The following is a 14,191-nucleotide window of genomic DNA, read 5'->3' as shown; positions in this document are numbered from 1 at the left end:
TTTCACGCTCTTTTTCGTCCCCTTCTTCCGAGAGCGGTAACTTTTTTTTTTCCCACATAGTCATATGATAGCTCGTTTTTTTTTTTTTTTTTTTTTTTTTGTGGGATGAACACAGTAGTATTGAAGGACACCATTTATTTTACCATATATATGTATTAAATCATGGGAAAAAAAATCCAAATGGGTTAAAATGATGACAAAACTGCAATTACGCCAATGTTTTTCAGTTTTTGTTTTTTCAGCCTTCAATGTGCAGTAAAAGAGGACTTGAAAACATTATTCTCCAGATTGGTACAATTATGAAGATATCAAACTTGTGTTGTCGTTTTATATTTTAGCAGTAAAAAAATTCAAACGTTTGTAAAAAAAAAAATAGTTTTTGTTGCCATTTTTACAGACACATAAGTTTTGTTATTTTTATAATTTTTTTTTTTATATTTTTAAAACAATTTCTGTTTACATTTTTTTGTCTGCCTTTTAGTCCCTTTAGGGATACGTTGTGTGGGGATCGATGGGATGCATGAGGGCACCGGTGATCATGCCTTTTAAATGTCATTGTCAACAGCAATTGAAGACATCTCTGACTGCAGATGTTGGGTACGGTGCTGGCTCATCTCCTGAGCCCGCTCCAAACATTTGTTGTGCACCCTGACTGTCATGTACAGTTAGGTTTGAGTTAAAAAGATCACTTGTTTTTTTTCATCTAAAAAAAAAAAAAAGGTGATTAAAAAATATCACGTCCAATATAAAATCTTCAAATTTGCCATGATTTTTTTCCAAAAATCGGGACATTCTGAGCCAATATGAGACAGTTGGTATAAATGTTTTACCTGCCGCTACCATGTAATTGAATTTGATGGCTGGGCAGTACAGTATGAGAAAATTCCTCTTTGCCATTAGCCAAATATGATCTCACTGATGCTAAGATTGCAGCATACAGCGCCCCTAAATGCTGGTTCAGAGAGGTACAATGGCACACCAGATGGTTGCAAAAATATCTATCTGGAATCTATCCAGGGGTAGAGATGAGCGAACCCAAACTTTAATACGGAAGTTTGTTTTAATGTTTGGAGTTTCGGGGAAAGTCTGAGAGAGAATGAGAATTTTCCAGGTCCAAAGTTGGGGTCACCATAGATTTCAATGGGGTTTGGGTTCACGTTAGAGTTAGGGTAAAGTTCTGGTACTTTGGACTAAAATTCGGTCGGGTACTAGAACCCGAAATTCCACGCGTCCGCTCATCCCTAGCCGGGGGCAGACATATCATTGGTGCAACCTATGCAGCCACACAGGGGCCCAAGAAGTATGGGGCCCATTTCCACCTCCAAAGCAGTTGGAATTGTGCAATGTAATGGGCTATTGTACTGAAAAGGGCCCATACTCTCTTCTTTCACTGGGACGTCTTCTATCTGTGTCCGCCAGTGAATCTAGCAATCTAATAGTTAGCTGAAAATTATAATAATAAGTGCATTGCAAAATTACTTGTACCTGCAAGCACTGCCTGACAATACCCGTTTATAAAGATGATAAAAGCCATGTATAATGTACATTGAATGTATGTATTATCATTTCATAGAAAGCAGAAGTGGGAGTTAACCTAGTAAAGATTCCTACAACAACAGCAACGGCTATGAAAGACAAAAACGGCGAGATATGCTGCCAGCCAGAGATTTTATGTGAAGGTATGTCAGTCAATCTGTCCTTTCTGAAAGCCCTGGTATCCTATAACAGAATACCTGTTATAGATATCTACTGTGTATGGAGGAGTCTGGAGAGATTGCTGCCGGCCAAAACTATCAGCCAAACCATTGTTCAGCCGACAGCTATCTATTGTGTATGGTGTCCCTTAGGATAAAGGGTGGTTTTCTCATCCAAGAAAATCAGTCTGATTGTGTTAATCATACTCTGATCAGAATGTGATCCGATTTTCTCGGATGTGGAGAAAAATTTTTTTTTGTCCATCTTCTCTATTCGGTCAGTCAAAGAAAATATTTTTTTCCATGGACACATAGACATGAATGACTGAGTGCGATCTGAATCAGATGCAACTCATGCATGCTGCTTTTTTTTTTCCCCCTCGGACAAAGGGAAAAAAAGAAAATTGGACATGTGCACTAACCCATAGAATAAGGCCTCTTTCACATGACAGTGTCTCTGGTACATGTGGTGACAATTTTCACACGTACCGGAGACATTTAAACACGTAGACCCATCTGCGCACATGTCACTGTATTTCCACAGACCGTGTGTCCGTGTGCAAAACATGCTGACATGTCTGTGTTTTGCACGCTGCACAACACCTGTTTGTCATCAGTATCGGCACCTGGGAATTAGCTGTACAGTTAGCGCTGTCCCCAGGTACCAGGTGCTGAAGGAATCTCTCATCATTGTCCCCTGCTTGCGTTCAGCGCGAGCAAGGGACAATGTTGAGAGTAGTGTTCTGCTCCTGCTGTCTCCTAGTGTAAAATTATAATTATTTTTTTGTTTTTTAAAATTATTTTTCTCACCTGGCTTGAGGCGACCAAACACACTGAGGAGCAGAGGAGAATGACTCGCAGCAGCGAGCGGGCCCCTGAACTGCGCTGAGCTCACTGAGTGACAGGACACCGCTCACTGAGCTCAGCACAGTTCAGAGGACCGCTTAGCTGCTGCAATTCAGACTGTGATAACCCCCAACCAAACCCCGACGCTCAGCCCCCCTACCACTCTCCCCCCCTTAACAATACAATAATGTAACTCTTACAACTGGATGGGTAAGGATCGGTCACAGCTTTATTAACTCTTTATACTCCTTCCATTAGAAAGGCATTTTATTCCACAATAATTCAGCTTGTTGCAGCATGCCCTGTGTCTCCACACCGGCAAGTTGGCCAACAAGTGTAACTGTCCAACATGTCCTTTCTATTTCCAGGCCGCTGTGACTTGAAAAGTCTATGATTCTCCTTTTTGCAGTCTTCACACCAGGGAGGGTGGGTGGAACGTTCGGCTCCAGGACCAACAAAGAAAGGGAGGAAGGTGGGATGTCTTGGTGTTTATGTATCCATGGGACGGCTTGTAGCAGCCGTTCCTTCCGCTCTATTGGACCCTTCCGGGGACTTCAGGATCACTGGTCAGTAAGGGGCAGCGAAGGGGGGTCACCAATCGCCACGGCCCGGGGAGGGGCCACCACAGTCAGTGACTCCTTTCTTATTTAGTATGGAGTCTACCAGACTGTGAGGACCCCCAACCAAACCCCGACGCTCAGCCCCCCTACCTCTCCCCCCCCTTAACAATACAATAATGTAACTCTTACAACTGGATGGGTAAGGATCGGTCACAGCTTTATTAACTCTTTATACTCCTTCCATTAGAAAGGCATTTTATTCCACAATAATTCAGCTTGTTGCAGCATGCCCTGTGTCTCCACACCGGCAAGTTGGCCAACAAGTGTAACTGTCCAACATGTCCTTTCTATTTCCAGGCCGCTGTGACTTGAAAAGTCTATGATTCTCCTTTTTGCAGTCTTCACACCAGGGAGGGTGGGTGGGACGTTCGGCTCCAGGACCAACAAAGAAAGGGAGGAAGGTGGGATGTCTTGGTGTTTATGTATCCATGGGACGGCTTGTAGCAGCCGTTCCTTCCGCTCTATTGGACCCTTCCGGGGACTTCAGGATCACTGGTCAGTAAGGGGCAGCGAAGGGGGGGTCACCAATCGCCACGGCCCGGGGAGGGGCCACCACAGTCAGTGACTCCTTCCTTATTTAGTATGGAGTCTACCAGACTGTGAGGACCCCCAACCAAACCCCGACGCTCAGCCCCCCTACCTCTCCCCCCCCTTAACAATACAATAATGTAACTCTTACAACTGGATGGGTAAGGATCGGTCACAGCTTTATTAACTCTTTATACTCCTCCCATTAGAAAGGCATTTTATTCCACAATAACTCAGCTTGTTCCAGCATGCCCTGTGTCTCCACACCGGCAAGTTGGCCAACAAGTGTAACTGTCCAACATGTCCTTTCTATTTCCAGGCCACGGAGGATCCTGCGTACTTGTAGGCAGGACTCCGACCCCCATCCATCATCATTAACGCTTGTTCCACTCCGTCCTGGAGTCCTGACAGGAATATGTCCAGTCCACTATCGGTTAGGTGAACCCCATCGGGCCGTATGAGGCCTGCTCCATCTCCTTCCAGTTCTCGGTGTCGTATTACTACACCACCAATTTCTTTTACAAATTTTGCCATGCGAATATTTATTAGCCGCTTTGTCCGTTCGATGGCCGTGATGTCTCGCGCACCTCGCCATACCGTTCTCGGCACAATCTCCGACCATACTATCGTTAGTTTTCTAAAAAATGCTCTGAAGCGCTCGGTGTCTAGCTTCATTATTGCCATTAGTTCTGCGCTCTTGTAATGACCGAGGTCGTTTCCCCCGGCGTGTATCACTAATATGACCGGACCTGTGGCTTCTCTCCCTATCTCGATCACCTCCATTAGTACCTGTGGCCATCGCAGGCCTCTAATACCTCTCCAGTTGAAATATGTGTTATGAAACCCCATATTCCTCCCGCCTGGGCGGACTTTAGTCCTTTTTTCTGCCCAGTATATGTACGAGTGGCCTATGACCCACACTGTTGGCTTTGTGTGACCTGTAAAAGAAACAAACCACGTTAGGATAACAAGTCCGGTCTTATGTATCTCGCAAAACACGCATATCGCCATCTCCCTATCCTCTGCACTTCCGTCTCTGACAGTCCTGCTCTAGCTGCTTCCGTGGCTGCGCCTATGCCTAATGAGTGTGTCCCATAATCTTTGGGGTGGTACCCTGCTGATGTTAGGCATTTATTAAATATAGATTGGAACTGGTATCTTGATAATGGCGTTCCATCAATGTGTGATAGGAAGAAATTACTTTGTGGCCTAATGGTTATATATGTTTTTACTATTGTTACCGGACACAGTGTACTGTTTGTGGGTTGTAGAAGTACCCAAGTGCCCCTGCCCGCTGGGTCCGTTTTCGATTTGCGTATGCGTATTGCATTATTGGCTATGACTACGTCCTGGTGTAATAAGCCTCCATTTTTGATGATTTTGGATTGAGGGACTAATTCGCTTATGCGTAGCGCCCCGAAGAAGGCGATAGCAAATGCAGTAGACAGCAGTGTTGCTTCAAATTGTGAGTGTCATGTTAATGGTGTTAGGGATATGATGTGAGAAATCAGTTTTAGTGACACGGGACGGGACGTCTGCACTCCTGACTTGGCTGAGCCCTTTTCCATCCTTTTAAGGCTTGTCTAATGATGAATCTCTTTGTCACATCTCCCCAATTCAGTAGTTGGAAGTGAAATGCCTCTCCAGTCAGCCACCGCTGCGCTGACGCCCCTGATATGCCCCTCATCATTAGCTGGTGGAGAAATTCTATGGTGACTTGTAACCTGGCTTGTTCACATTGGTCAACCCGTCTGCCTGCTACTAGTCGTGTCCCCTCTTCCCATGCCTTACCGTAAGCTTGCACGTCGACGGGGTGACTGACGCTCTTATTAATGGCATCAGCTGTTCGCCACTATATCCCAGAGGGAGTAATGATTGGCATTGATTTGAATCTTTGGGTCCGACGAATAGGAAGTCATCTAGGTAATGTGTGATGGACCTACTGCCGGTTTCGTACCTCAGCACCCATTCTAGGAAAGAACTGAATAGCTCAAAGTAGTAACAGGATATAGAACAACCCATTGGGAGGCAAGTGTCGTAGAAGTATTCATTCTCCACTTGGCATCCCAACAGGTGGTAGCAATCTGGGTGCACCGGAAGTAGGAGAAAGGCGGATTCTATGTTGGATTTAGCAAGCAGCGCTCCAGGCCCCGCATCGCGTACTAACATTACTGCTCTGTCAAACAACGCGTAGGAGAACGAGACGTCTTCAGACGAAATACCGTCATTCACAGACTCTCCTTTTGGGTAAGATAAATGATGGATTAGACGGAATGAGCCTGGCTCTTTTTGGGGGATTATTCCCAGAGGGGAAACTCTTAGGTTACTGAATGGTGGTGTTGGGAAAGGGCCCGCTACTCTGCCTAGGGCTACTTCTTTTTGTATTTTTTTCCGAAGTATTTCGGGGTGCTCTCTTGCAGATTTAAGGTTATTTGCAAAGGTGGATGACTTATTGAGTTTGAAAGGGATGAAAAAAACGTATGTGAAACCAAAACGTAACTGCCCCGCTGCGTCTTTCTTAGGATATTGGTCTAGCCAGGGGCCCATCTCGTTTACGCTCACCGGAGTCCTTGGATTCTGACTGTGGGAGTTTAATTGATAATTTGCTTGCGGGGCGAGAACATCTCGCTGCAGGGTGGGCTCCCCCGCAGGCTGAGCATTCATGCTTGTATCTGCATAAGGCGTAAAAACGACAATGTCCCTCGTTGTACTGCCAGCAGGCCCCTGGTCTACGTACGACCACTGAATTTTGGCCTGCTGTTGCCGATTGTCCAGTAGCCGTTGTTGGAAAGGGATGGTGTTTCTGTGACAGCATTAGTCGTAACCAGACTGTAGCTTTTACCCCCCCAGCCCAGCTGTGGTTGCAGGGCCAACCGCCTCCGGAACTCTTCATCGTAGCGCCACCATGCTGAACCGCCGTGGGCTTTGTACGAGTTATACACAGTATCCCGGTATATGAATAGTTCCGAGCAGCGTTCCGGATGCTTTTGGCCCATTATACAACCTAGCACAGAAAACGCCTGTAACCAGTTACTCATTGTCTTTGCGACCTTTTGCCTGTTTCTGTCAAATGGTCTGTCGGCTACTCTTCTCTCTTTGTCTATAGTATGTTGGTCTGTGGATACTAGTGACCAAATGTCGATGTAGTCATTATTCTAAATTTTAATTCTTGTTTTCTCGTCTATGTGTGAACCTAGTGGGCTAATCCCGCAAAAGAATGCGTCCTTGTGTACGCTGGCTAATGGTGGAGTTGTTTTGGTCGAATTATGTACCGCGCCTGGTGGCGTGGATAGTTGTTCGGCCAGGACCTTAAGGGCCGCTATTAAGTTGGTGTTACTATTTCCCATTTCAGTTATCCTTATATTGCACTCACCAATTCCTGCGGCTGGAGGAGGGTCTCCGATGTGTGGAGGAACTCCGGCACCAGACTCGAGCGGGGTGAGCGGCGTGCCTCTGCTCGTAGACCTGCGTGAAATCTCTGCACTCTCTGCATCGTGCAGGCTGTAAGTTCTGGAGAGAGCCATTGTAATATTTCTGTCCCCCGGAGGACGGGATCGGTGCAGGTGGCTATTGGGGCTCGACGATGCGCTCGACATCTCTGAAATGGAGGATGGTGAGCGCCACCTTGAGGACCTTGACCTGTGACCCCTCCTGTGGGATGCCGATCTCCGCTTTGTTTGATACGACCGCTTCCTTCGCCGGTGACTTGTGTGCGATGGCGTAGATCTGTCGGAGGAACTACAGCGAGCTCGCCTGGAGCGAGTACGCCTGGAGTCTCTCTGTTCCTGAGGGTGTATGGGGGGTTCTGCGCCATTTACAAGCGTCCCGCCGGCTATTTGTGGCCAGCTGGAGGGCGTCAGGGGAACATTAACTGATAAATGATCAAATGGGCGCTGCGATGCTATAGCGGTGTCAAGCGCGTGCGTCGCTGCGCTATTATAGGGGCATATAGAGGAGGCGAGGATGGGCGCTGAAGCGTTTAAGCTCCGCGTAGTGTCCATCAGGGGGGTATTGATACCGGGAATGGGCGATAGATGGGCTGCGGTGATTACAGGGGCCGCAATGACCCCTGGTTGTGTAATGTCATGTGTTCTGTTTTGGGAACTTTTTCTGTTATTTTTATTAAAGGGGTTTCGGCAGGGGTGGGGGGAGAGCACAGCCCCCGGCAGAGGATTCCTGTCCGGAGCTCTGCTCTGCCACAGCCCCTGCTGTGTGTTGAGGGTGCGGGGACTGAGTAATATCTGGCTGGCTGCTTTTTCTGTGACGCTGCGGGGTGCTGTGCCTAAAGTGGTCTGGAGGGCGGGAGTGCCGGCTGGACCTCCGCTCTCCAGGGCTCTCCTCGGCAGGATGTTGGACAGGAGTGGTTTTGGGGGTGGGGAACAATGGGCTCTATGCTGTCCCCAGAGCCGGGCAGGAGCCCTGAATCCGATCTGCCCCCGCCACCGACCTTGCAAACAGCACAGCTTCAGGTATTAGTGCAGCGGAGCCCTGCGCCCGCTGTGAGTGAGGCGCAGGGTCCACCGCCGCATGAGGAGCAGCCTCCTCCTCTGCCCCGCAGCATCCTGGACTGGGGGGAGCGGCCTGCCGGGTCACATGATTCACTGCCGGCTCTATAGCCACGCCTCCCCCAGGAAGCATATCCGGGCCAGAGGAGTCGCGCGCCCGCTCCCGAGTTCCTGCGCGTGACCGCTGCGCAAAACTCCCCAGCACCTCGCCGGCCAGCGCCCGTTGCACCGCCGCAGCTGAGCGCGCCCCCCCGCCGGCATGCGCCCGCCAGACCGCCGTGGCCGCCCGCTCCCCGCCGCCAGCGCGCTCACGACACTTCAAAACAGCCGCCTGCTCCCCAGCGCCGGGGCGCGCAGCCACCGGAGACCTCTGCCGCTGTGTGGCTACAGTGGCCTGGCGAGAACGGGGGACAGGGCCAGGCCAGGGCAGCAATGAAGCCCCAAGTCCCAGGTGTGGAAATTCCCGAACTGTGGGTAAGTCTTCCTGCTGGAGTGGGTGAGTGGGCACAAGGGGCGAGGGGACTGGGTCTGGGGAGTATGCTGTCCCCATGAGGGGTTGAGGGCCTGGGGCAGGGTGATCCGGGGATTTAAAGCTGGGGCCAGGGGGATGAGCGCTGAGCCCAGACATGAGGGCCTGTAACCAGCGCTCGCCCCCCTGTGCAAACCCAGCCCAGAGGGCCTCAGCAATCTGACCTGATCCTGGATTGTCCATAGCGACGTTCGGCTCCGGGACCAACAAAGAAAAAGAGGAAGGTGGGATGTCTTGGTGTTTATGTATCCATGGGACGGCTTGTAGCAGCCGTTCCTTCCGCTCTATTGGACCCTTCCGGGGACTTCAGGATCACTGGTCAGTAAGGGGCAGCGAAGGGGGGTCACCAATCGCCACGGCCCGGGGAGGGGCCACCACAGTCAGTGACTCCTTCCTTATTTACCATTCTCCACTGCTCCTCAGCATGTGCGATCGCCTCAAGCCAGGTGAGTATAATAATTTTTTTATTTTATTCTTATTTTTACACTAGGAGATGGCGGGAGCGGAATACTACTCTCAACATAGTCCCTTGCTCACACTGATCTCAACGCAAGCAGGGGACAATGATGAGAGATTCCTTCAGCACCTGGTGCCTGGGAACAGCGATAACTGTACCGCTGATTCCCAGGCGCAGGTACCTGCGATCCTGATGCGGCACACGGTTGCCTCTCGTATGCCACACAGCTACACACGGATACGGATATCTCCAGTACTAGTTTTTCCAGTACGAAATACGAGGACGTGTGAAACAGGCCTAACATGGGGACAAGTGATATCCGTCAAAACAATGGATAGCACTCATCTGATTTTTACGGTCATCATGTGCACAAGCCCTAAGGCATCAGTGATATCCTGATGAAATCAGTAGGGTTATCAGCAAATCTTAATTTACTTATTGTCTATGTGGGCAATAAGAAGATAATCATTCACAAAGCTGCACCTACTGCTTGGTCTTAGGCTTTTCTGATCTCACAGTACAGGATTTGATGCAGTACTTGGCAATTGGTATAAGACTTACATGAACTGAAATACGCTTGTGTGCACAGAGACTCAAGCAATAATGTTCCATTAAAGGCATAAACAGTCACTAGATTTGTGTTGTTAAATTACTTATGCAATTATTTCTTACATTTCCAGGAATTGAATTACCAAAAATTAACTATGATTACAATGGCAAGAAGCACAGATATGTTTACGCTTCACATGTTGAATGGCGTCCAATACCAACCAAGGTGAACCTAATCAGGAGTCTGTATTTTAAAGTCAACTTGTTTTTAGATGCAGTCAAATTGTGTCTTTGTGGCAGGCAACTGCTGTAAAAAAAACACCATTTTTTGTGTAAAATCACTCCAGAAATCACTAATCAAGAATTTTGCCATGATATGATGGAAATATTTTTTTTTATGACATTTGAATGATATCTGCAAAGTGTGGATTGTACACTGCTTCCGCTGTACATGTTGATTTGAGCCCTTAGACCTGGGGTCCCCAACTTGTGGCTGGCGAACCCAAGATCTGTGGCTCACAGCTGTCTGCCAGCTTGGTGCATTAGCACCTGGGTCTAGCATACAGTTATGAAGAGAAGGACTCCAGATGGTGACGTTTATCACAAGCCCTGCAAAGAAGAGCATATCTGTATGTTCATATACTTGGGGTGGGGGGGGGGTGAGAGGAAATAAATATTAAGCTGGAGATAGGATGATACTGTTAGATGGGAATTCATGTACTGACGGTGTTTCTGGCGCTGCATTCATGTACTGACGGTGTTTCTGCCACTACATTCATGTACTGACTATGTTTCTGGCCCTGCATTCATGTACTGACGGTGTTTATTTTGCTGCATTCACTTAATGACGCTGTTTCTGGAGCTTAAAGTTGGATGTGATAATGTGGAGAGTGTTCTTGATTTGATAATACCAAATGAGGGTAAAGTGGGAACCCTTGGATCTAACTCCACTGCCTATATGGAAGGGGGGCATATGATTTCAGTGTACTTCAGGTGGGGAATCTTTGATTGTCTTCATACCAGTATTAGTGGGCGCTGAGTGTCACTATTACTGTAGGGAGGGGCTTGGATGTAGCTTGCCACCATCTCTGGGAGTCGAATATGGCTCTCAAGGTAAGAAAGACTGGAAACCGCTGCCTTCGATGATGGGTCACTGCAGGCCTTGTATCTGACCCAGCCTCTGTTTAAAATGTATAGAGTATGTTTAGCCCTTGAAGCCCCTTTGGCCCCCGCATGGGCCCAGGTTTCCCTGCTAATGCTATACCTGGTGTTGATTTTATGTTTTTAATCTTAAAACTATGTCTTAATTCCTTTTTTGTTCTTTGTTTTATTGCATAGATAGTGAAATTTGACACAGTGACAAAAGAAATGTTGGCATGGACTGATGACATGTGTTGGCCTGCAGAGCCGTTGTTTGTGCCAGACCCTGATGGCAAAGAAGAGGATGATGGTAAGTGTCAGTGACACTGGATCAGTGAAATTGTTAGACCAGTGTGTGTGTGATGCCAGTCACTACTCACGGACAAGTCACGAGGCTGGGTAGTCAAGAGGTTCGAGGTCAAAAGCCAGGAGGATATGTCATAGACAGAGGGGTGAGACAAAGGAGTAGTCAGGTCAAAGTCCCGGAATTCCAAGAAGGTAGAGCATCACGACAAAAGGGCTAGGCAAACGCAAGGTCAAAGGCAAATCCAAGCTGGAGTAACAAAGATCAGAATACCAGACATGCAGCACAGAGCATGCACACACCTCTTGAGCAAAGCTACAATTGGCAGTAATCTAAAACAGAGAGCTGGTCTAATAGCCAGGTAATGACTCCGAACAGGAGACACATGGATGAAGCTTCGGCACGCTCTGGTCCTGATTGGACGGCTAAACTGTCACTCAAGACATTTGACAGCTCAGCATGCTCCAGCCTCCGATTGGACAGCTGAGCTGTTCATCACCATACTGATGGCTCCGCACGCCCCTGTCCTAGATTGGATGGCAGAACTGTCATTCACTGCGTCCAGACACACTGGTAGGAGGAATCGTGACAGTGGGTCCTATTGCAGGGACCCCAAGCGATCACCAGAATGGGAGACTCGTATGCTCGTTCTCCACTGGCCAGGAAGATTTGAAAGGAACGGCTGGTTTATCGCACTGAAGACACCCTGCAATCTGCTCTTTGTCAGTAGTTAGAATAGAGTGGAAATGTTTTTTTCAACCAGGCGAGAACGGCTGTCGCGAGTCCCCCATTCTGGTAATTGCTTGGGGTCCCAACAAAGATTAACTGTAGTGATGGAGGATTGAACCTCGGATTATAGCTTCATTGTTATTTTACAACATTTTCTGCTTGTAGCCATTTATTTTTTGAAGTCGTACAAGCAATTTAATATGTAAAGTTTCTAGAGATGAGCAAAAAGATTCACACTACCCTGGTCTTGTGTTCAACTCGGCACTCGGCCAAGGAAGTTTACACTACCCTGGTCTAGGTTAGTGTGAATCTCTTTGCTCATCTCTAAGTTTCCCTTTAGCAACAATTATTCTTCCAGGGCCTAATTTGTCTATAGGTATTTCAATAGATGAATCGGGCCCTGGGGGCAGCAATGTATGGCCTGAGATATGCAGCATTTCTAATCATATAATTTATTACAGATAAAGTAGGTAAATGAGGGTTACCTAAGAGCTAAAGGAGTTAATGAGAAGCAGGACTCCACAGGGAGGCAGAACTATCTTTGCCGACATCTTTCATAGTTCCTCATAACTCCTACACTTTTAATTTGCATTTATTTTGATAATCCTTACCCTTGTGTGTACTGATTAGATCCTGTATGTTATCTTTGCAGGAATTATATTGTCTTCCATTGTATCTTCTGATCCTAAGAAATCCCCGTTCTTACTTACTTTGGATGCCAAGACCTTAAAAGAAGTGGGACGTGCCAGTGTCAATGCGGATATTCACCTGGACCTACATGGCATCTTTATCCCAGACAATAACTGAGCTACGACCTGAAGGGTTGGACACATATGGCACCCATAATTTAGACCTTACAAACTTTTAAAGGACGTAGAAGACATTATGATTCAATCTCCAAGACTCTCCAGGTGTTGCCAAACTGCAGACTGTCTTGTATCAGCTGGAGAGTCTATTCTCAATTTAAGCAACCATCAGGAAGCCTTTCATTAGGGCATTAGTATAATCTGAACAATTTCACCCACTAAATTATGCCCCCAAATACTGACAACAGGGCTAGAAAATAGCTTACTACACATCCTCCCTTTTTACAAACATTCTCAGGAATCATAAAGTTTCCTCCAACGTGGCTCCATAAGGTGGCCATACATCTTAGATAGCTGCAGCCTTGTTTGTGACTCTATAAGGTGGCCATACACCTTAGACAGTTGTAGCCTTCTTTGTCCAACAACTTTTCCCTCCGCCTGCCTCTGTACATGTGCACACTAAACTCGGATGAGCGAGCATGAATTCTCAGTGAGGAGAGGAGAGAGAAGCCTTCATAGGTGGCTTATCTTCCCTGAGAATAAAAGGCTTATGCATGCTGAAATTTAAGAACCCCTGATATCTATCATCGGGGGAGAGCCAGAAGGCCCCCACAGGCTAGGCAGATCACTCCAAAGTCAGAAGATCCAGCTCACCTCAATCTAATACTTACATTACAGAAACTTGACTGTTTTTAAGGTGCCCATTCCATAAAAAAGTAGTTGTCTTCCGAATGTTCTTTGTTTTTAACTGTCCCATGGGTAGGAAAAGCTCAGATTTTGTTTCTTTTTTATTTTACATATGAGAAAAATGGATGTCAGGCCGGTAATAAAAGTGGACGCATGGACCAAAAATAGATGAAAATCAGATCAAGCTCATTGGTGAAAAATACAAGAATGTCTGAATGAGGCCTTGGAATCAGAAAGCGATGTCTTCATACTAAATCAGCAACGGAGATGGTTTCTTGGACAAACCTGTCAACAGTCCCATTTTTTTATCTTATAATGTTCTTAATTTTGTCAAAATAAAGCCTTTGCTAGGAAAACAATACTTCTGCAAAGAGAAATGAGGCTCATCATCCTCCACATCTTACAGATTTTCACTTTAAAGAGAAACTCTACCACTGAAAAATTCTACATCATTCCAGACAATTTTTTAAAAGAAACATTTGCTTCTTGATATATGACACTATTTTTCTACCTGTAATAGGTGGCACTGGAAAGCCAGATTTCATTCTTTTGATAGGCTAATTTCCATGTCTTTTTCCCAGGAAGCATTGCCTGGCTTATAAGGCTCCTTACTCCAGCTGACTGTCTCCACAAAGCGGAACAGTGCTGCTAAATGTTATCTCCTATTCAGATGTAAAGCTAAATTAAAGGTGTTGTCTATTCTAGTTTTGATTTAACAGATGTGTTTTGGGCATGATGTTATGGCACTTAGGGCTCTTTCAGATGACCGTGATCATCGGTCCGATGTTAGATCGCAA

The 14,191-nt window shown here is 46.8% G+C and overlaps 2 protein-coding genes across 2 annotated transcripts in view; one reads left to right on the top strand and one right to left on the bottom strand.

Moving 5' to 3' along the window:
• Window positions 1-13,847, top strand: part of BCO1 (beta-carotene oxygenase 1) — a 42,400-nt gene extending 28,553 nt beyond the window's left edge. Inside the window, exons 9-12 of the mRNA XM_073659119.1 lie at window positions 1,574-1,679; window positions 9,860-9,954; window positions 11,067-11,178; window positions 12,554-13,847. Coding sequence (XP_073515220.1) covers window positions 1,574-1,679; window positions 9,860-9,954; window positions 11,067-11,178; window positions 12,554-12,708 — 468 coding nt within the window. The 3' untranslated portion in view covers window positions 12,709-13,847. The remainder of the gene's footprint in view (window positions 1-1,573; window positions 1,680-9,859; window positions 9,955-11,066; window positions 11,179-12,553) is intronic.
• Window positions 3,819-9,068, bottom strand: LOC141174273 (uncharacterized). The gene is made up of 2 exons (XM_073659120.1): window positions 7,062-9,068; window positions 3,819-4,626 (listed from the first exon to the last, which is right to left on the bottom strand). Exons 1-2 carry the CDS (start codon window positions 7,687-7,689, stop codon window positions 3,998-4,000), a joined length of 1,257 nt encoding a protein of 418 aa, XP_073515221.1. The 5' UTR covers window positions 7,690-9,068; the 3' UTR covers window positions 3,819-3,997.
• Window positions 13,848-14,191: the final 344 nt, after the last annotated feature.

Source organism: Phyllobates terribilis, unplaced genomic scaffold, assembly GCF_046119375.1.
Source record: "Phyllobates terribilis strain yellow unplaced genomic scaffold, ASM4611937v1 Scaffold_13__5_contigs__length_258822181, whole genome shotgun sequence".
Taxonomy (NCBI): Eukaryota; Metazoa; Chordata; class Amphibia; order Anura; family Dendrobatidae; genus Phyllobates; species Phyllobates terribilis.
The sequence above is the reverse complement of the archived record's forward strand: the minus strand, read 5'-3'. Positions and strand labels throughout refer to the sequence as shown.

What these genes read in the sequence shown, in the direction of transcription:
- LOC141174273 (XM_073659120.1), bottom strand. Translation starts at nt 7,689, where the DNA reads ATGGACACTACGCGGAGCTTAAACGCTTCAGCGCCCATCCTCGCCTCC. An exon ending in TCCTCCAGCCGCAGGAATTG is followed by an intron (nt 4,627 to 7,061) that starts GTGAGTGCAATA and finishes TTTCTTTTACAG; the next exon opens with GTCACACAAAGCCAACAGTG.